At 41.8% G+C, this 22,749-nt stretch overlaps 2 protein-coding genes across 2 annotated transcripts in view; both read left to right on the top strand.

Annotated features, from left to right (window-relative positions):
* The first annotated feature begins 187 nt into the window (after positions 1–187).
* On the top strand, positions 188–8,947 carry LOC128449315 (glucocorticoid modulatory element-binding protein 1). The gene is made up of 10 exons (XM_053432411.1): positions 188–487; positions 1,700–1,841; positions 2,142–2,200; positions 2,411–2,532; positions 3,041–3,144; positions 3,688–3,869; positions 4,238–4,384; positions 6,475–6,612; positions 7,213–7,323; positions 7,420–8,947. Exons 2-10 carry the CDS (start codon positions 1,717–1,719, stop codon positions 7,890–7,892), a joined length of 1,461 nt encoding a protein of 486 aa, XP_053288386.1. The 5' UTR covers positions 188–487; positions 1,700–1,716; the 3' UTR covers positions 7,893–8,947.
* A 4,791-nt stretch (positions 8,948–13,738) lies between these two features.
* ptprub (protein tyrosine phosphatase receptor type Ub) overlaps positions 13,739–22,749 on the top strand; it is a 159,351-nt gene continuing 150,340 nt past the window's right edge. Inside the window, exon 1 of the mRNA XM_053433043.1 lies at positions 13,739–14,029. Coding sequence (XP_053289018.1) covers positions 13,960–14,029 — 70 coding nt within the window. The 5' untranslated portion in view covers positions 13,739–13,959. The remainder of the gene's footprint in view (positions 14,030–22,749) is intronic.

Raw genomic sequence — 22,749 nt, forward strand, 5'->3', positions numbered from 1 at the left:
AACACACACAGCACGCAACTCGTCAGGGCCAGCGTCTGTTGCGTGACAGACGAGGGAAATTAGAACACGCACACACACACACACACACAAACCTCCCCCCCACACACAGAAACCCACACAAACACACACAGACACAGACCAGACTGGGTTGAGTCAGAAGGAAGACAGCGGCTCGTTTATAAAATAAAACGTTTTATTTATATCCTGTGCCAAGAACCGTGTCAGTGGAGCTTGAGATGTGTGTGTGCCTGCGTGCGTACGTGTGTGCGCCGCCGCCATGTTTGAGAGGCGCTCACACCAACGCGCGCCACATAAGAGCAGTTTGACCGACTTTACACATCGCGTGCGAACTAACCGCTTCTCGTGACAGCGGGACAGATGCTTCTCAGGCGAACTCCGCTTCACTGCAGGAAGTGAGCGGAGCGGCGCATGCTCCTCTGCGTCCCCCGGACCAGAGCAGGATGAGGAGTCCGCGGCGGTGAGGACGGTGAGTTAAGAAAACTAACAGAATGCGTTTTAGGTGTGTTTTATGTCTGTGTGTGTGAGAGAGAGAGATATATATATATATATAGAGAGTGTGTGCACGCTCTGTGGAAGCGGAGCGCGCGCCGTCGAGTCGGCCGTGCGGGGTGTGCGTGACGCCGCAGCCACACAGGTCAGTTCGAGTGGGTGAGAGAGACACACAACTGTCCGCACTGGAGTTTGTTGGCTACTTGATATATGAAGTGTGTGTGTGTGTGTGTGTGTGTGTGTGTACACCAGTATGGTGAATGTGTGGATCAGTTCTTTGTCTCAGAGGCTGGTTCTGTTTTAGTGAATCCTCTTCTCTTCTCTCGTCTTTATCTGTTGATGTCCTCCAGTGTTTCTAGCTGCTGCTTGTGCAGAATTATACAAAAATGTATATTGTCATCTTGTAACTGTTTATCAACTTTGCATGCATTGTTGCCCCAATGACCCCTGAGCTTAGTCTAAACGTTTTATTATTATAATAATAATAATAACAATAGCATGACTTTATATAGCCCCCAAGGATATATTAACCAATGTAAAAGATGTTCATAGGCTTTATATCTGTAGCCTCCTTTACTGTTTTATGTCATGAAATAACCTTATGGGCCTATACCATAATTTAGCTGTGACCTTTTCAGACATACTGTGAGAATCAGCATCGAGAGGAGACTGATAACTATTGGAATTTGACATTTTCCTTAATAGGACTTGGTTACTCTTGCTAACATTGATCCTCCAGATTACACTTATTCAACAGGTCTTATTTGTACTTATACAGGTCATATTTGTGGTAGAAATAGTGGCCTAAATGCAGCAATATTGCATGACACAGCACTGATATGAGAATTTCACTTGAAACCCATTTAAGGATATTTATATTGGTGTATTTTCACCCGTTGAGTCCATTGTTGCTATTAGCCACACTGTTTTTATGTCATTCCAGCTTTATAACCCAGAATTTTTGCTTTTATTTTCGATCATATAGGATATTTATACACATCCTCAACAGCTATACAGCAAGCGAGGCATGGCCACTTGAGGATTATGTAAATTTAAGCCCAGTATGGATTCACTTCTATAACAGTTGCATGCCAGAAAGGACTTAGAAGCATTAAACAACATGAGTGCAAGCATGCGTGTGTGTGTGATCTGGATGTTAACGTGCGTGCCGGGCCCTCTCTGCGTGCAGCTCTATGGGGAGGGCTGATGGCGGGTGCTGAGGTCACTGTGTCTTCAGGGGAGCTCATGACTGTGAAGGAGGAGGAGGGGGAGTCCAGTGGCAACAACCATAAGACTCAAGTCATCCTGCACCTGCAGCCCCTCCTGCAAGGGTAACATGGTTTTTATTTCATTTAAGAGCCCATAGTTTTACATTGAGAGTGGACTTTGAGCATGCTTTTTCCAATTCTTCTTGCTCATATCAAGCAGCTATTGTGACACCATTCTGCATCAATGCTGTATATGCCCAGTCTATTCATTTTCAAGTCAAGGAATGAATCACTTCCATTCAGACGAATGCTAGACATACAGAAGCTTTTCACAAACCCTGCTGGTAAATCCACATTTATTCAAATCGGGGGTTGCATGCAATTGTCAATATTTAAATGTGGAGGTAATGTCGCCCTCTGCAGGGAAAATGATGACATTGCTGACACTGGCACTACAGTCTTGGCCATAGAGACACATCATGGTGAGTGACACAGAGACATCTTCCTTCATTGCTGACGTTAATTTCCTTTTAAATGAATAACTCTATTGTACAGTTTATATAGTATGTGCACCTGTTTTTGATACAATTAAAAATAATTTTTATACGAATCATTATATTGTTATTATGTTGTTACATTCATTTTTATTATCTTAAGTATCTGGGAATGTATGTTTGTTCTGTAATGTTTAGATGACAGTAAAGCAGAAGGAGAGGAAATCGAGTATGGCTACCCCATCACCTGCGGCGACAGCAGAGCGGTTCTGCTCTTCAAGAAGTTTGTGTGTCCAGGAATCAATGTCAGATGTGTCAAAGTGAGTCCTTGTGTTTGGCGAGTTACTATTTTATTAACGCGGAATATTGACTTTGTTGAAACGTTATCAGTTGACACATGTACGTAAAGATGGAAGTCTCTGTCTCATTCAGCTGTCCAGGAATGAAGCTCAAATATAAGATGGAGCCGCGGGAGCAAGGTCCTGTCGATACACACGCTCGGCCATTCAGGAGTCAGTCTCCGATGTCAATCATGACATTTCACTTTGTTTTTATTGCATCAAATTATTAAATTAAAGCAAACCTTGCAGAAATATTTACACTTGAACATAGATCATTGATAATACTGCCTAAAATAATCGAAAACCATTCCATCTACTAACCTGGAGGAGGTGGGGTTTATGAACTATACTGCAGCCAGCCATCAGGTGGCGATCAAGGCATTTTGGCTGCACTTTTGAGAAGCTGTCATGTCACACCTGATTATTACATCTTGTTTTGTCTTATTCTTCCAATATCTTTCATTAACAAACTATTCTTCTCTTACAGTTCAATGACCAGCTCATCAGTCCTAAGCAGTTTGTACATCTGGCAGGGAAAGCCACTCTGAAGGACTGGAAGAGGGCCATCAGACTTGGAGGGGTGATGCTGAGGTAGAAAAATGAAAATGTTTAAAATATATACATTGTCTGTCCTCACAGGTGCTTGGGAGATGCATGTAAATCCGAGTGACCTTGGAGGAGATCCTTCTCTGAACTCTTGGCTCTAAAGTGTCAGACTTAATACACCTCTCTCTAATGCAGTCAACGCATTTAATTGCACCCCTGTCGAGTCTGTCTGTGCCGAGCTTTGCCACAACATTCCAGAGGTAGTCAGTAGCAGTATCATCATAGCAGGATCAAATAGCATGCGAGCAGGCTGCTGGGTGACACTCCTCACCCCTTTGTCGTGTTTGCACTTGTTCTTGATGTTGCTGTGAGTCAATACAACGGCTCAATATGCGATATCTGCCTTTTTCATCTGTATTCTTCCTGGGATAAGATCAATGTGCTTTGTGTCAAACAACCTCTCTAGGAAATTATTGGGATTTTTCCACAAATTCAGTCTCTGCTTCAGCACTCCTCTGCCACTGTGCATCAATAAATATTTCTTTCTTTGACTGTTTCCTTTTAACCCTGCTTCTCCTCCCAACACAGGAAGATGATGGACTCTGGCCAGATAGATTTCTACCAGCACGCCTCGGTGTGCAGCAACACCTGCCGCAGCACTAAGTTTGATGTGCTGATCAACAGCACGAGGCTTCCTCCGGGGACCTTGGTGCAGCCCAGCCCAAGTCTTGCTCTTAACCCTCCTGGGGGACAGGGGCCTCCGCTGACAGGTAGATTTCAGCTGGCATTTAATTTCTTCCCCTAACATATGCTTGTGCTGCAGAGACAGCGAACTAAAACTATTGAAGCCACCTGGATATCATTTATTTTTAGCAATGAAAATAAATGGATATCAAGCAGTAATTTTAAGACTTCAAGGCAAATAGTTAATGAGGAATTAAGCTGAACATTGAAGTAAAAACATTCCTCATTAAGAGCATGCAGATACTTTTAATGATGCAGCCAACGGTGCACAAAAAAAAGGAAATATTATTTCAGTTCCATCTGCCGACTCTGTCTACTCACATTCGCTGATAATATGTGATATTTATGCCCTGCTATTATCATATATGCCTGCTGCTTTTCCCCCTCATTTCAGAGATTGTTCATGATTCAGCAGAGGTAGAGGAGACTTTGGGGGATAGAATTGATGCAGCAGCAGAGTGGAGCCTTGGTCCAGCTCGACCTGTCCACACTGCCACCGCCAATGGACATGCAGCCAAGAGAAAGAGGGCAGACGTAACTGGTAAGTATTAGAAATGATATTAGATAGTGTTGCTTGTAAGCATCGGGAAAGGATTTAGAATTAGTGGCTATGAAGAGAACCAGAAATGGACTCGGTGATGAAGAAATAAATAAACTATTAAAACAGAATCATTTCATAACATGTGACACCAATTACTATTTTCCAAAAGCAAACATTTGTGCACAGTCATTTGTTTGGAAACACTGAATAGGAAGCTCACTTGTTTACTGATGGCCTGGGCTCGCAGCATATCTGGCACAGCGTGAAGCAACTCACCTGCAGAGCTGCTTTGTGTCTTTTATAGGAGATGTCACATGGGTATATCTCATGTTTAAAAACAGTATCCAGCTGTTTGCTGCACTTTTGTAGACATACACATGATGGTATGATGCAGTTTTATATTTGCTTATAGTGGTATACTGCAGTTTTGTAATGGTACATGGCAGTAAACTGTAGTTTTGGATTTACACATAGTGTTGTACTGCAGATTTTTGCTTTCACATAGTGGTATACGGCAGTTTTGGATTTACACAGGGATTATACTGCAGTTTTGTGTCTTCACATAGTGGTATACTGCAGTTTTGTATTGGCAGTGTCAATCAGGGGATATGCTTACACTGTAATCTCTGGACTAAGGGAAGTTGCATTTACTTCTGGTGTTAGCCACTCTGTCTGCTGATTGAAGTCAGTGTCCTGGAGGGAAATTTGGAAAGTTTATAAGATTCCTCTTTCTTGTTCCAAGAGGCACAGGATCAGTTCATTGACATTGAGCCACGGTCTTTAAAGGCAATGGCTCTTACTCTGTTATGCAACTTCATCTTTGTGGATAAAAATGGGAACTAATGAGGAAAAGTAACAACCTATTCAGCCTCAAACTTTGAATGACTAACACTAAATGAATGGATGAATAAACCATATGAATAATAAAAACTTTAATAATAAACATTATCTACCGGGAGGCCTAATCTCGTGTCCCGCCCCTTTATATCACCGCTGTTTGACACCTCTGATAGACAGACCACTGAGACTCTGAATCGGCAGTTGTGCAATGTTATGTCATTCCTGCGGACTGGCCTGAAACAAGCTGCCAAGGAGTCATGTCCCTTTATATTACCATCGACAGCGTCTGACATTTCAAAGAGTGGCTTTCTCCAGGATGGACCTAAGCTTTGATTTAAGGGCTTTTAAAGGTGACCTGATTATGCTTTGTTCCAGCTGGACCACAGGAGGCAAAACAGCTTTGAGTGATCTTTTGTGTCTGACTGGCAAATATCAGCGCCTCATCGTAAAGAGAGGTATTGCTTGTCACGGGGCTTTAAACAAATTGACAACTCGGAGTAAACTCAGGCAATAACTATGCTCGTCTATCTACAGAAATGTGCTGTGTGCTTCCCATTAGTGCACATTCCCCACGCGGAGAAATAAATGAATTTCGCTTAAGATAGCTGCAAATGGGATTTGGAATATTTTCCTCTAGCACATTGCATTTATCTCGACAGACATTTAAGCAAACATGAAAGTGGATGCATTTCTTGCAAGATAAGATATAAAGTACTTCTGACATTTTATCACTCTAATATACTTTTTCCCCCCGTAATTTTTCATTTTCAGTCCAATCGGCTCCAGCCTCCTTTCCCTCCTCTTTGAGCAAAGCTTTTCTAACCCATTTTCCATCTTTGCTACTCCTTTCTCTCTAGCTATTACCCACTAAACATCCTCTCTCGGAGTGCTGCACCGCTCCCATTTCTTTTATCTCTGTCTATCTTTTTTCATTGTTTCTCCATCCCTGACACCTCCTCCCGAGTTTCCCTCTTCATTTTATAACTCTCTTTTCCCATCTTTTGACTCTTCAAATCTCAATCTCTCCCCGCCTCCCCACTCTATCTCATTTATCCCACATTTCTAATGTTTTTTTCCGGCTTCTCCCATCCTCTCTTTTTTGTCCAGTCTCTGCTACAGTCAAACTTCACCTCGACACTGTGCCTACACTGTTTCCTTTTAATTCTCAGTGACTCTTTCTCATTTTTAAGTGAAACGAAAACCAAATGTATGTGTTTATAATAATAACAATCCTCCTTGACCTTTTCTAGATGGAGTGTTGAGCCTGTGGAATGGTGTGGCAGACTCAGGACTGATGGGGGAGGTCCTGTCCAGTCTCCAGACTGAATTATTAACGACTCTTAAAGGGGTAGAGGTTCGCAGTGAGAGGGCCAACCTGCAGGAGACAGGTGAGTTATTGCAGTGGGACCCATCTAACAACTGAGCTGTGAAAAAAATGTGACATTCCCATATCACAATTTCCCCGATAGGGCTTAACAGCCCTCAACAATCGTTAAAAAAAGCTACCCCAGAAAGATATTATTTTAACCGAGGAAAAAATTTAGAAACCTCAGAGAGAGTCGCATTTGAAGGATCCCTCTCCCATGACAGACAGAAGTGCAATAGATGTCATGTGTAAGAGATCACTTCACCAAAATAACATTCCAACCGTCATGAGGAAAGACAGTGTCTAACATGTCCACTAAACTGTCAGTAAAGTTACACAAATGCAATCCAAATTTTGCAACAAGACTTGTTGCTAGATTTAGCTTTGATTTTGTGTGAGGTGATCCTACGCTATTTCAGAGGTGCCTCAAGTGTGTGCTTAATGATGTGTATTTTATATCTCTAGTTATTTTTATTTGCTCCCTTTGTTTCTAATCTACGTGAAGTATCTTTAAGAATTGTCAAAAATGCTATATAAATAGAATCAATTATTATTCTTATTTGCGGAAGACAACTGAGTAAAGAATAGTTGAAGCTAACTTTGGATTATTTTCTTTCGTCAGATGCCGTCGTTCTTAATTCCTTGTGCGAGATGTTTGGGCTTCTCGACTCAGTGAAGCAGGCTCTGGACCTGAGGCGCAGCCACGGCGAGGAGAGCAGAATCCACGACAGTGGTGAGAAAGCTGTTGAAGACCACATACAATACTCTAGAGCACATACAGGGATGTCCCAGTGGTTTGTGTTGGCTGATGTTATGTTGTTTTTCTCAGTGTTGGATGGGATTTTGGAGGAACGGAGGAGGCAGGTTTGTGATAAAAGCACATCCTTGAAACTCCTCCGACGTCAGCGCCACAACAACTGCCAGAATGTCCTGTCCCCTGTGAAAACAGTGATCCAGCCTCTCTCTGTTCTGGGTTTATCCGCCGCATCTTCTGCTCACCTCTTCACCCATTTCTCTGCCTCCACTGGCCTGCACCTCCACACCAAAACTGGCAGGATGGACAGCGACAGGGACCATGAGCTTGGTGAGATGAGGAGCCAGAAGAAGGTTCACCAGCGGGGACAAGAGGGCACGGAGAAGCAGAACGCCTCAGGGATCTTCAAAGAGCCTGGACTAAGGACTGGGATGTCTCGAAAAGACCTTCACCTTAGAAGTCAAGAGGAAGAGGAGACAACGAGTTTGCACGAGATCGAAAAGGAGATTATCGAAAGGAAGTCCTCAAAGAAACATAAAAGTAAGTGAGCGAGAGGGAGAGGATCCCATAAGGAAGCTAAAGAACTCAGAGAGGAGGGAACATGCTGGAGACCAGAAGACTTAAAGGATAAAAGATAGAAAACAATCTGACTTTGTAAACAGTGTTGTTTTTTCTTTTCACGAGAGCACTGTAGTTACTCTAGTTGAGGTGTGGATACCTCAGTTGTGTTGCAGGCACAGATCTGTTAATGCATCAAGTTTTTAAAACTGCACATTCAAGGAGACCAGTCTGAGTGTCTGCTTTTCTAACATTTCAAAAAATGGGTTGAGGATATTCATTGGTTAAAAGATAAAAGATAAATGAACATTTTGCAGCTCTAAATGCAGTGTTTTGACAATATGTCACTTTATATGTTATGGAAAATTGCTAATATTTTTGTATGACTTTTTTTTTTTTAACAGAAAAAGTAAATAAATTTATAAAGAAAATTGATAGTGATAATAATTGTCTGTTGCAGCCCTCCTCTCTCGTCTAATTGGAAGAAAACATTTTTTTTGGTGACAGAAATCAATGTCCTTTTATTAAAATTTCAGTCCAATGATTTTAAAATCTGTAAATATATTATTTAATTCTACCTTTGGTTAATGGTGATAAAACGTTGTCTGCAAACCCTTCAGGTTGCTTTGATAAATACATTTAGAAATTACATTGAGCGCTTACTTCACCTGTGTTTGGAATTTTTTAATAAATTGTATTTTGTGAAATATTTCACACCCTGGCTTGTATTATGGCTCATGTAATGATGCCTAAGACCTGCCTAACATCTATGCAGCACTGCCTGAAGAATACATTATTCTTAATCTGAGACAGTGAAGACTATACAGTAGATTAAATAAGTATTGTGACTGTTGGCGTGTGGTGTTGCTTTATCCAGGGTACTGTGTACTAACCTGCCAGAAATACAGAGTCCTATTAAATAACTTCTACTTCTAATACTATAGAAAACTGGCAAAGGAGAAACATATATGGAACTGTGACCGTGTAAAAAATAATGAGCACTTTTTAAATAAAAATAAAATTGACATATCATATTTTAACAGAAGTGATGTTTAAGTTTGTGTGTCAAGAGTATCTCAGCTCTGTAGTTCTTTCTCTGTAAGGCTCTTGGTGAGGATTGTGCTGGTTGAACGTCTCCTATCCTCATGACTCATGTTTCCGCAGGCTCAGCAGAATTCTGACGTGAAAGCTAGTTTCATAGAAATATATATATAATACATCTAATTTAAGAGTGCATTTTTATGACATTCAAGGTCATCATGTATAAATTAAAGGGTAATTTACACAGTCATTTGTTTCGGAGAAAGAAACAACTGATGTGGATTCACCTTACATTGGACGTTTACTGATGTAAAACAACGATTCTTCTCCATCAACCAATTGAAATGATATCATATCACTGCCTGATGTGTCTGACCACTCTTAAAGGTTTGATTTCAAAGATAAAAGCAGTTTTGTCCACTTGGATTCACCCTTTCTTTACTTCTTGAGCCCCACGCTGCACGCCAAGCCTGTGTGATAGTGATGGTCTAATAGCCGGCCTTTGACTATTTCCTTCAGAGCTGTAATGACGTGTTATTATAAATTCTCACACAACACTGCCTGAGCATTGTTGGCGAGTGTTTATGAGTGACAGCCGATAAAGTGCTTGATAAAATGACTTTCATCACAGTGCAGCTGTCAGTATCCCTGCTGACGCCTGTCCTGCTCTACAGTGTTTTGCAGCATCCTGTTGGCTTTACTGCAAATTAAACTATCTTGCGCTTGAGCAGATTCAGGCCAAAATACTCCCTAGCACAAATAAATTGCTACTCTGGGCCTTGAATACCAGGGTGCAAAAAAATGGCTACCATGCATCAAGCAGGTGTAATTGCGGGTGTTACCTCGACATATGCTGCGCTCCCCTGGTTAAATGAAGTAATTTGCCGAGCAATCCATCGTTCATCTGTCATTCCGGGCTAACATAATTTGAGACTGAGTTGTGCATTCGTGTTGGCCTTAGATGCATCCGTTTGGCCGGCTTTTAATTTATCTTTAATGCTCATCCACAACAGCTAAATAAATAATGAATAGCCTCCATAATGATGTCTTGATCCAATCAGGAGTCCTGGAGCCACAACTAAACGTGTCAGCCCCGCCATGTTTCAGCCCCGTCTTGCTTCACGCAGAGATACTGGCTGCAGCATCAGCACTTATGGCAGATGTTTAATTTCCAATGTGGATCACAAATGCGATGGAAAGCTGTAATCGGAAAGTACAGGACACCTTGCAGCATGTGACCAGTGATTTATAATTAAATACACCACCCTAATGATTCTACACATCATCTATGACATGTCAGAGAACCTGCACAGCACACTTTCCTGTACATGTTTAAGTGACAGTGGCTGTTCAAGTCTTTATATGTGTTATATACATATGAATTCACAAGTTATACTGACTTCAAAATGGATTTCTGACTAGAAAATACATTCATATGGAATCCTAATTTAGTTTACACACAATGATGGATGGTAACTAATGGACAAATAGGTCAGGCACATATCATTCAAAGGTTTAAGGCGGTATAGCCATTGTTTTTTCATAAAATATTGTAGATACCTGGATTAAATATACTTTTTATTGCTGATATGAGGTCAAAACTTGGGTTTAATGTCGTCACTGTTATTGCAAATGTAACTTTTGAAACACAGACACGTCCGCAGTGCAGAGGTGAGTCAGTGGCTAGAATAATGAGTAATTTCTCAAGCTGTAGCCTTTGTTGACAGATGGATAATTCTGTACCTGTGTGGTGACTGCTGTTAGGGAAGTGAAGATGAACTACACTCGTCATTAGATCTAAATGGATGAAATTGCAACAAAAACAGATTAGCAACTTGTCTCTGTCTCTACAAATACACACCAACCACACACAGATGCCTGTTTTTGTAACACTTAACCATGATTACTACACACACACACACACACACACACACACACACACACACCTAATCCCACCTCTTGCCAAACACTTTTCTAACCTTAACAAAAACAAGTGTTGCATTCCCAAGTCTAGACCTTTAGTCATCGCAAGTTCATGGGTCAGCCCAGTCCCATTCCCAAACCTCAATCTATAATCTACACCAAATCATCATAATTTTCATCTTAAAAGGGGAGAGCGTGGTAATGTGGGACATTTTTTACATTTGCTCCCCTCTAGGCGAGTTAAAATGATATATCAGTTAAATTTACACATTTCCCATTAATTCAGGATGTTTTCTAGAAATGGAAATGATCAGAATGTCTTCAGGACAAAGGGCAGTGAAAATATGATTGTTTTAAAAAAAGTGGTCTTGTGTCCCACTTTACCCCAGCTACGGGGTAAAGTGGTCCACTTAATTTTTCCACTTTAAAACTACCATCACAACACATGTTGTAATAGTTAAAATCCCGACAGCTAGATTGACAACCACTAATATTGGACTAGTAACAGAATCATGGGGATTGGTCAATTAAGCAGATTTATGATTATTATGATTCATGTGATCTCTTGCACACCCTAGCTTACCTGCACATTGTTTCTCTGTCCAATTGGTAGGGGCAGGGATATTGTTTTTCTCTGCGTATTCAAATGCCAGTTCACGGCACTTAACTGGAGCAAGGCCATGGAACTGGTCAGCTAGTTGTTTCAAGTGTTTGGCTCCTCCTCCATCTCACCTGTGAATATTCTCTTTACCTCAGCTACTGCACCCCGGGCTACTGATTTTACTCCCCATTTCTCTTTTTTCTTTATGAATCTTTTGAGGGTTGTTTTATCAATATTTCTATCCCTTCCAGCTTTTCTTAAGGACTTCTTTCCTTGCATGACCTCAGCGGCTGCACTCTCCATCTCTGCGAGGGGTGTTTGGCCCCAGGTTGTCTTCCCGGTGTAGTTTCTTGGCATGATGGCTTTTCTACAATGTTTATGACATTAAAAATAAAACATATTTAATGTAATATAACACTCAAATATGTTTAAGACTAAACTTAACTTGTGCTTCATGGTGGGGTAAAGTGAGACACTGTCCTACTTTACCCCACAGCATTTGTCCCACTTTACCCCGAAGCCACAATTTTAGAAAAACAACATCTCTTAGCAATTCAGGCTAATCTTCAGCTAGCATCAATCACATGGTTTTATATGTTGGAAGTTCATCAACATGTATGATGTACGTTTTTCTACCTGATTCCATTTGTTTTGACACAGCAGTTGATTAAATTCAAAGCAACCAAATTTACTTTTACATTCAAAAAACACATTTTTGTGAAAAACATACTTTCCACAGCACCAGCACCAACTTCTCCTTCATGGCAAGGGCGGAATGGGAGGGGGTTGAAAACATAATGGTCAAATGAGCACAAATGTGTTCCGTTGCCTAGATACAGGGGGTGTCTCGCATTACCCAATGTCCCACATTACCCCGCTCTCCCCAATACATTTTTGAAACTCAAAAAGCCATTTAAAGCAACACCATGACATTTTTTTAAACCATAAAATTGCAACCTCAAAATGAGTTTGACGGTATTCGCACTTTGGAGATTTGTGCCGCTGTTATTCTCACTCCGCACCCTGAATACTTGTTATCTGATTAGCGGGTATTTCCCGTGTGTAACTGACTGATGGTTGCTTCTTAAATTGACAGAATCAGTCCCAGTAAGTGCAAGAGTAATGCTGAACTGTGGATCATTTAAAAAGACTTAGAAGTCTTAAAAAAAAATAACAACATTTATCTCCATTACTCGGCCAGGGAACTTTTAAATAGCAGCAGCTCTTTTGGTTCAGGAATCCGAGAATCATGAGCAATATCCACTGTTCAGTTGTGTTTTACTAAAGTAAGTGGGACTCGGCAGTCACAACTCTGGTCATAAGATTGATAGACGTTGTTTTTCTCTCTAGATGACAGAGCTGAGCAGAATTAATAACTTTGTGTGACTGTAGGGGGCGCTGCAGCTAAGTGACAGTGTTGCTTTAAAGAAGTAGAAGCTGGCTGAAAAATGTTCCTCACTCTCAGGGTGTAAAACTCCTCCCTGACCTCACAAAGATATGAATAACTGAGTGGACAGTGTGAACTGCTCTGCATATTCATTTATTAACTATAGCACTTATTTATTATTTTATATTGTGAGTTTTACTCCTTTGGATGTATATTACTACGATAGCACTTACTTATAAGCACTGGGGGAATCACTCTTGACCACTTAAAATACTTTTAATAGTCCCTCCATTATATGATTTCTTGAAAATAGATACATACATCACAGATGCTAAGGCGTGTGCACAGAATACACAGAGGAAAAAATATATGTAACAAATTTGATTTTAGGTATGTGGGTGTTTGAGTTTGAATATATATATATGGCCTTATTTTTATTATTTATTTTGTATTTATTATCTCATATATTTTTGTGCATAATATACAATAAAGACCACAGGTAAACCACATATTTATAGATATATAGGAAGCTGGTTAAGTTTAAGTTAATAATTAATTAAGGAGAATGGGTGAGATTAAATCAGTTTGTACTTTTTCTCAATCCTTTTCGAATATGTAGATTAAACCCTTAGGTATTTGATTAAGTCTTTCCTCGGCACTGTTTGTAAATAACATATGTTTTACTGTTTCTTATTTTTTTGCCATTGTTTATATAATTTATCTATTTTTTTAATTACATGTTCAAAATAAATAAAAACGAATGAAAAAATTAAATAAAAGAGGGTTTTGTTTGCTGAGGGTTGAGTACCCCGGTGTCATGGCGGGGTTTGGCCACTTGGAGGCGCCCGGCTCATACTGTGTGGGTGCCGCTGAGTGGAGGCTGGGGAGGAAAGTGGGTTTGAGGCGAAGAAGAGAAGCTCTCTCCCGCTGAACTGTTCACCCTGACGTCAGTTTGCAGGAGTCGCTGAGCCCCGTCTCCCTCCGACTCTCCGAAAGTCTCTCAGTGAGAAAAACACGCTCTCAGCTCCGCCTCGCGTCCCGGACCTCGCGGACTGGATGAAATGCGTCCTGGCGCACATTTAAAGTGGACTACAACAGCTGCACCATGCACACCTGCGCCTTCCTGTTGATTTTGACTGTCCAGATCTACGCCGATGGCATCGAGGGGCCAACAGGTAAGACTCAAGCTCACGTCGACTTGCTCAAGGGCGCTGGGAAGTTCTTTGCGCGCAGGTGAAACTCCGGTTGGAGGAGAAAGCGGAGCGAGTCTGGTGGAGGTGTCAACTTTGCGCTCACGTTGCTGCGTACATTTGCGGGTTCCCACGACTTACTACTCGAGACACGGTCACTCCTCCCATTAGGAGATCAAAGCATAAATGATTCAATAACATTATAAACTGACTTTCGAAGTTTTCTCTGTGCCAGACTCCAGCTTAAAAAACCATGGGGATTTAAGCAGACTGGTCCCGGGTGTTCTCTGGGGCGTAAACAGCTCCAGTTTTCCCCAAACAACAATCCCCCGCTGCGCACTGTGTTGTCCCTGCTCTTATCGCTCCTGCACATTTCCAGGCGCCAGGTGGACTGAGCGGCGTTTGACATTGTGATTCAAAGTCAGAAATCAGTGAGTTCCCAGTTTCCTCCCAACACCTCTGGGATTTCCAGTCAATATTTGTGGGAGCACGTATCTCTAGCGAATCCACCAGCGAGAGACCAAATACCTGAAGCGGCTCCACTCCGCTGGGAGGTTGCATTGTTTCATACTGAGTGGCTCCCGTTTAAAAGTTGGCCTTGTGATGCTCATTGATTTTTATTTAACAGAAAATATTGCTCTCATGATATTAATAATAATATCCTGGGCTGCCGCTGACTGTGGGGGAGACGGTCAGATTCCCTCTGGAAGATGCTGGATGTTTTCCCTCCTCCTGATGTGCTGAGCTGCCTCTGGTCTTTTGGGTTGTTTATTTGGAAGTGAGCTATTTGTGCTCGCAAACATCTTCCGAGATGATATTTACTTGTTAGATGGTTTCAGGCTCAAACTTCTGAATTAAAAAAAAAATATTTTGATGTGTTTTTGTTTTGAGCAATAAAGATAGATTGCAACATGCTGATGATGGGATTTTTTAGAGAAAAGGAATGGAAATTATGCCATTGATACGATTTTACCTTATGTGAATAAACTCTGACTTAATTCTCAATTCATTTTCACAGTAATTGGATAAATGAATCTTTACAAATGAGAAAATCCACCACATGTCGGGGAAATTTTCATATTCAATCATAATGATGTTTCTAAAATCACTGAATCTCTGTCTGTGCTCTGCTGTTTTTTGGATATATAATGTTAATAGGCTGAAATGGCTTGGTCCTGTGTGGATCTCTTTTTCTTACACACACACACACACACACATACACACACACACACACACACACATGCATAATGTAACCACTGTGGAACATTAAATCAGGGCACTATTGGTAAAATTCACACTGCTGGCTGTTTGCAGTCCGTCTAACAATGTGACACATTGCTCGTCTTACGCATGTTGGGGATAAAAAACATAAAATCTTGATTATGTGGAGATTTGCGTTGACATTTCGCAGTGCTAACGCGCTAATGCTTCACAAGAAATGAGGCAAACGCACCACCGCTGAGTACAATGCTTGAAGGAGGCAAGAACAAGAAGAATAAATGAACAAACCCATGTGAGCCGGATGTGTCGAGAGCTGAATAGAGCGGATCATTAAGAGGAATGGACTGAGACATGTGAGGGATTAGATCACAAACAGGTAATTAAAAGAGATGAATGAATCAGGAAGGCTTCACTACAGCTATGGGATTGTGTGTGTGTCGACAAAAATTTCACATCACACATTTTTTTACTTTGCAAACTGGAGTGTTAAGCCATCTGTGCCTTTATCTTCCCATTAGACACAAAGAGGTAACGCTGCCTGTGTCTCTTCATGCTTTCCGCCTCCTGCACAAGGAGAAATTAAGGATCATAAACGTGTTCTTAGTTTCTCCTTTGATTTACACTTGCTTTATTGCTGTGACCGTGTGAAGACGTCACCTTAACCTTGAGTAAAGACTCCACTCCATGGGGGAATTTCTTTCAACACACACCCTAATCTGTATTTTGCGTATCTCCGTCTTGCTACGGTGATCAGTCCTGGCTGTCAGTTCAAGAGGAAGTGAAATCATTAGAGGCCATGAAATATGACGGCTCTCTGCTGCACCGGGGCTGACTGCGCTGCATTTGATATCACATTTATTCAGGCACAAAGAAGTTGTGAACATGAAAAGTCCAGTTTCCGGGTGGATCTACGTGAATTTTTTTTTTTTCATGCTTAAAGCCCGATTTGACACTTTCCCTCATCTGTTGTCTCTGGTGGGAATGGAATGGATGTTCACTTACCATCTGTCTCCTCTATTAGCGGCGAATGTTGTCAACCGAGTGGTTGTAATTATGCTGCGTCTCATGACTCATTTCCCAGTTTGATCCAAAGTTAAGGCAGAATATCTGTTTCGCTTACTTCAGTGAATAAGATAACACTTGGACCGAGATGAAAAGGCCCAGACTGTCTAAGCGTGGCATGGAATGAATAATACTTGAGGGCTTTGAGTTTACTTATCAGCAGCAGCTCTCCGAAATGTAATATGGGACCACCAGCACATATAAGCACAGAGGGATCAGAGCTGCAGTGATATTTCGATCATCAAAATAGTTGATTACTAGCAAATCTTAAGCAAAAATATCAAAAACATCTGCGACTTCCACCTTCTCACACGTGATATTACACTTATGATCTTTGGGGGGTTCAGAGAAAACAAGATTTGACATGAGCTTTGGATTTGGGCGGATAATCGAGAACATAACCATCAGATCAACCAATAATGGAAATATTTGTTAGGTGCAGACTTCGGGCTGAGTTGCACATTTGCAAATACGAAGCAAATATCGCAGGTCAAATTTCAACAAAGACTTATAATGCAGGCCAGACCTCCTCACAACCACAGGGAAATGTTCGGAACACACAGAAGAGCACGCGGGAAGCAGGACATGACGTTTAGATTCCTCTGTGGGAATCCGGTGTTTAGCACATCGACACTGGCAACTGCACTTTTCACCAGAAGCTGTTGTTGGGTCGTTGCAGGTTAGAAACATCATTAACACGCCCAATCGCTCCCTGTGATTTCCCCCGACATTTTCTTATTGGATTCTCACATGGGCTCACCCTGACATGTTCTGGACATTTTACTAGGGGGCTGGCAGGAGAGGTTTACGGTTAATGTCTGGAGCAACTCACTCAAAAGTTTGCATTGGTACAGCCCAATAATTTCAGGGCAGCTCTGAAAGCAGCTTAACAGAGTAGCTCACATCCTGACACACTAATAAATATGGGGATCAGACAGTAGTAAAACACTAAACAGATTAAATGGCACATAGTGCAGTTTCTACTTAAAAAGAGGCCGATTTATGTGTCGCACCACGGTACATTGTTAACACAGATTGTATTTCTTCAGGAGGATTGTCTTGAGCCTGTTTATGTGTCAAACTCAAAATGATTGAGTATGGCAAACAGTCATTATTGTTCCAGTATTAATCTCACAGTGGCTACTTGTAGCTGCTGCGTAATGGTTCTTGTGATTCCATTAGCTCACTGTGTAGGCATTTAATTCAATTGTGGGGGGAAAAAGAGCTTGAGAGTCATTTTGTGAATTGTTGAGAAAATGGAACCGTCATGTTGGAAAATGTTTCCTCGCACCACAGAGCTGTGGCAAACCCACCGAATGGAAGTGTTCCCCCTGTGCGACCCGGGCCACTACCAGATGCGGATAGAGGCTGAGGGGCGGATGGAATCCAGCCTGAAGCTGCCTGGTGAAAGGACATGTTGATTCTCATCTTTGCGGGATCACAGGCATTAATTCAGAGAGCAGATGGAAAACTTTGCAGCAAGGAGGAAGGGGACTGGAGGGGATGATCATGTTTAGATGGAGGAGCTGAGATAACAGGGAGATTTACTCGGATTGATCTTCAAAATGTTTTGTTTTCGACTGAGGACCTTCCTCTGAGTGTGTGGGTGAGTCGGTCAGTGTGTGATTAAACAGGGTGCTTATGAGAGGAGTTCCCTGCTCTGCAGCCTGTCTCTTCCCATTTCTGTCTCTGATCCATTGTAATGTGTGGCGATGTGGAGGAGAGCCAGCCCCTCTGATTGGCTCGAGACTTGGAGGATGAAAAATATCCATCTACTGTATGTGTTCGGGGGATTGTGCTTGGATGCCAAGTGCCATGATTGGTTCTTCCCATCACTAGAAGCAAGCGTCCAATCGGGGGCCTCTTCAGTCTGGTCTCATTTCTCACGTCTTTGCGATGCCTCTCACCGATGTTTGTGCTGCGCTGAGTTTCATTACAAGACTGCAGCCCACGCACATCTTGTTTGTTCTGCTAAATGAATTCTGCTATAAGCATTTTGCTGTTCTGTTTTTAATTATCATGGGTGACTTTTCCACTTATTTTTCCTTTTGTTTTTGTTTAAGGTGCCGTGAGTTGTGGTTTGCTCAGGCAGAGGATTGTTTGCACTGTAAAGGTCAAGTGCAGGTTCAGTTACCATCCGTCTGAGGCAGAGAAAGAGCAGGTCACTGCCTTTTGAGAACAGGCCAAACCCCCAAAAGCGGGATCGCCTCTGCCGCGTGTGTCTCCTTTGCCATTTAGCCCGACCCCTCTCCTTCTCTTTCTTTGTGTGTTCACGCTCCTTCATATTAAATCTCCCCTGCCGTTTCTGCAGGGCCAACAAAGAGCTCTGAAAGGAAGCGCTCACGGGGAAACTGGGCAGATAGGAGATAATTATACATGATACTTATTATCCTGTCCAGGTCCTCTTTATTCAAAGTTTATTATTAACAGGTCAGGAATCAGGAAATGTCCACAGGAGCGATGAGTGAGGAATAAAAAAAATAAACTAAGAGCAGAGCAAAAGCTCACCAACAAATGTTTCCATTTGCATTAAGGTGAAAGGGACTTAAGTCAAATGTCCATACGAGTTGAAAAAAATTATTAAACAAAAACAATTCTCTCTTTTGAAAAAAGTTTAAGAAATAAAATGTAATGATTCATCATTAAAATGTCTTTAAACAAATAGACCTATGTTTTATAATTTGTTGATTTGTGTACTTTTACTAGCAAAAATGTTTTCAACCAAGCTCAAGGTATTCAAGGTAGCATTTCTTTTTGGTCGCCTTCAATTTGTGTCAAATCCACTTTACCTGTTGCTTTGCTCATTTAGCTATAACTTTAGGGGCCATTTACATTAAAGGGATAGTTCACCCAAAATAAAATACACTAAACTCGCTGATCTCGTCTTGGGAGTTCTCACATTAACTAGGAGCAGAAACTAGAAGGAGGAATACAGAGGACATTGGGGCTAAAAACATGGTTTATATAGGGCTGACAGACACTTGGATGACACCACAGGAGCACTATGTTTTGTTTTTTTTTGTTTTTTTTCTGTATATTTTTCATTTTGAAAAAGTGGTCGCAATTTACTTAAATTATATTGGACTTGGCTGCAACACTGTTTACCCCTGAAACACTCCTAAAGTGTTTTTTAGACTCAAACACTTCACCCACTCCTCCATCGACATAACGGGGAGTAGATAATGAGGACATTTCATTTTTGGGTGAACTATCCCTTTAAGGTGAAAAGGACTTAAGTCAGACATGTTTTTGTTATTGTGTGCTCCTGTTCTCTGTTAGACTGAGCATTTGGCAACGATTCTTCTCTGTTTCCCTCCTTATCATTTTATTTTATGAAGTTTTTTGGCCAAGTTCCTCAAATTTCTTTTGCAAATGATGCATAGACCCCTTGCTATTTTAATTAGAAACTTGCACTCTGTGTCGTGTGCTATGAATGTTTTAGCATACTTATGAAGATAAAGTATATGAATGTATGTGTGTGCAGTTCTTTTACATTTATGTGTGTGTGTCAGTGTGTGTCTGTGTTAATCAGCGCTCCGTGTGTGTGAGTGTTAATCAGTGCCTTTGCCTGGAAGAGCAGGAAATCGTGCACCGAAAGTCGTGCCATGCAGTGAGGTCCTACAGCGCCCAGTGACTCAGCCCTGATGCTATAGCAAAGGGCTGGAGCTGCCACCACTCTGAGCTCCTCAGCTTTACTGTGACACCTTCCAGCACCCTGCAAGAGCTGCCAACACTGAGAGATTTACAGTCAGCGGCCTGCCTTGGCCTGTCTCTTCATTTCCACTCGGCAGAAACAGCCAGAGTGCAGGCTTCTCCTCCTGCAGCCAGGTGTTATTAATGTGTTATTGATCCTCCAAACTCTGGCAAGTCCATTTTACTTAAATTTGATCAAAGTGGCATCCTGCCTTTGGCCTGGATGTTTGATGTAGTAGTGCGAATTAGCCGGCCCGCCAGCCAGGAGCTGCATGATGTAAGCACATACAAGGAGCTGGAGTCTGCAGCAGAGGAATGCTCGTTGTATTGTGTAGAGCTACGGAAAAAAAGAAATAGAAAACCTCTAAAACATGAAAGAGTGAGCCCTCATTTCCATATGAAGGCTGCATATATTACACATAAGCTACCAAATATCCTGTCGACGTACTGGTCTGAATGACAGGACTATTATCCTCATAATCACTTTAAAGCATATGTTTCACTTGAATAACGGACACGGAAATGTATACAACACAGATGGGCCAGTGTTTATAGCCTGGATATAAAGACGCTGATACTGTGTATAGCTTGAGCACGCACACACGCACCCACGCATGCACACACACACACACACACACACACATACACAGATGTGTAATTATCCCACAAAAAAGCATCGCTGTGCGTTTGCAGCCATTTCAGTTCCTGTGTTTTCATCCCCTGAGGTGGCGAGCTCCAGACTGCAAAAAGTGGGTCTGCAAGACTGATGCTGTGAGTGCTGCTCCTTATCCCCTACCCAGAGGAAAGAAAGCCTTCTGAGCAGTTTATATTTAGCCCACTGGCCGTGTTTCAGTTTTTTACCTTTTTGTCTGTGTCAACAAATTTCACAGCCAGATTCCTCGGCGCCCCTCTGTTGTGGCGTACCTGGTGTGTAACAAATGCTCGGGGTCAGGGGGTCAGGGTTCAGGAGCAGGCCGGGATTGCGGTGTAGAAACCCGACCTGTTGTTGAGCTTCCCATACGGTTGTCTGCATACATAACCCCCATTGAAACCTGAACCGAGATGCTCCTCGAAAAGTCAAAACACTGTCTCCGGAACAGTTTTCCATTGTGTCAGTGCAATGAATGAAGGCTTCACTTGTCTTTGCTCTCTTAGGGGAAGTGGTATTTCTGGTTTGACCAGTCCCTCTTGGAAATAATACTAATAAAAAAGAAATCCTCACAGAGACCTGGCCATGAACCTGAACACTTATCAACCTGATGTATCTCACACTTTATTAGCCTGACACTCTTTCACATAAACTTTATTAGGACACTGGAAATTGAAGAGCATTAAAGTGTAACAGAGCATGGATAATGTCTAGTGTGCACATTTAAAAGAGCGTAGTATCTGAAACCTTCGCAGCATGAAATCTAACTAAAACTGCTCCTTTAAGAATCTCCATTATAGTTATATTGCACATCCCCGTTTTCTGGTGTAATGACGGCATCTTGTGTCGCTTTGTGTGCACCAGCGTATCATGGCACAGTGGTGAAACTCAGCGCTGACAGCTGCTGTGTCTGGTGAGTTAAAGGTAGGTCATGGCAGTTAGAATATAGCACAGGTGTCAGCTGGTAGAGAGTCAGTGAAAAGACTGATTTAAAAATGAGTTGTGCACGCACATGCATGAAGTACTTGAATTGAGAGTTTAACTGAGAATAATGTGTTGTTAACAGTCCCTGTTTTTGACGTTCATTGGAAATTTCAGACTTGTCCAAACTGGAGTTTCCACTTCAGCGACTTCAGCGTTGCATGCAGTTTCATCACTTTACCACGCAGGAAAAATTACACACGAGTCTGAGAGTCTATGTTTTAAAAAATTGTAGATTTTGTTATTATTGCAGAATTCATGCAGTCCCAATTCTTCTCTGGACTACAGGCACTTTGAACGCCATTTGCATCAGTATCTTATTTAAATGTAAATGGGGATGGTGGATGTGCCCGGTATGGGAGCGTGTCTTGACTCGTTAGCGGCACACCGGCATCTGAGCGCCGGTCGGGGTTGAAAGGCTTTTGTGAGATGATGCCTGTAAAGAGAGTCCTGGAACTTGGCCACCCTTGGACGCGTCGTTCAGAATCAGGTGTTGAAGTGAGACAGAATAAAGACAGAGCCTATTGATTTCTCAAACCCAGTCTGTCACAGTCAGCTTATTGTCTTCTTCCTCTTGAAACGCACCTTTACATTCCTACATGACCTCCCATCACAATCCTCCTCGCTTTGACAAGCCGCGATTTCAGCAGCTGCTCAGGAGACGGTTTGAACCTTTTTTCATAACAGTAAGATATCAAATCCCTTTCCACCTCAGCTTTTACACTTTGTGTAGTTGTAAGAGGTTTCCGGATCAGGCAGTTCAGGGTTTTCCGCTCTGTACTGTTTCCCTCATGTACAGTATGCATGATTCGGGTCACTCATTAACAGCTAAATCACTGGTCACTCATTAACAGCTTTATCACATAAATATGGTCTCTGCTTCTTTGGAAAGGTGGTATAATTGCCTGAGGGCAAAGTATTTTGTCTTTGTTTGCTGCCAAGTGTAGAGCGTGCGAGTCAGGGACACTAATGAAAAGAGAATGTTCCTTATCGAGACAATATGAAGCCTTTATCCTCTGCTCACTGTCCAACATGATCCCTCACAATATGCTCTGATGTTTTAAGTCTGTTTGTGTGAACCTAGCAAGGAGATCAACTT

Source organism: Pleuronectes platessa, chromosome 10 (genome assembly GCF_947347685.1).
Source record: "Pleuronectes platessa chromosome 10, fPlePla1.1, whole genome shotgun sequence".
Classification (NCBI taxonomy): Eukaryota; Metazoa; Chordata; class Actinopteri; order Pleuronectiformes; family Pleuronectidae; genus Pleuronectes; species Pleuronectes platessa.

What these genes read in the sequence shown, in the direction of transcription:
- LOC128449315 (XM_053432411.1), top strand. Translation starts at nt 1,717, where the DNA reads ATGGCGGGTGCTGAGGTCACTGTGTCTTCAGGGGAGCTCATGACTGTG. An exon ending in GGCCATAGAGACACATCATG is followed by an intron (nt 2,201 to 2,410) that starts GTGAGTGACACA and finishes TGTAATGTTTAG; the next exon opens with ATGACAGTAAAGCAGAAGGA. An exon ending in ACAGGGGCCTCCGCTGACAG is followed by an intron (nt 3,870 to 4,237) that starts GTAGATTTCAGC and finishes CCCTCATTTCAG; the next exon opens with AGATTGTTCATGATTCAGCA.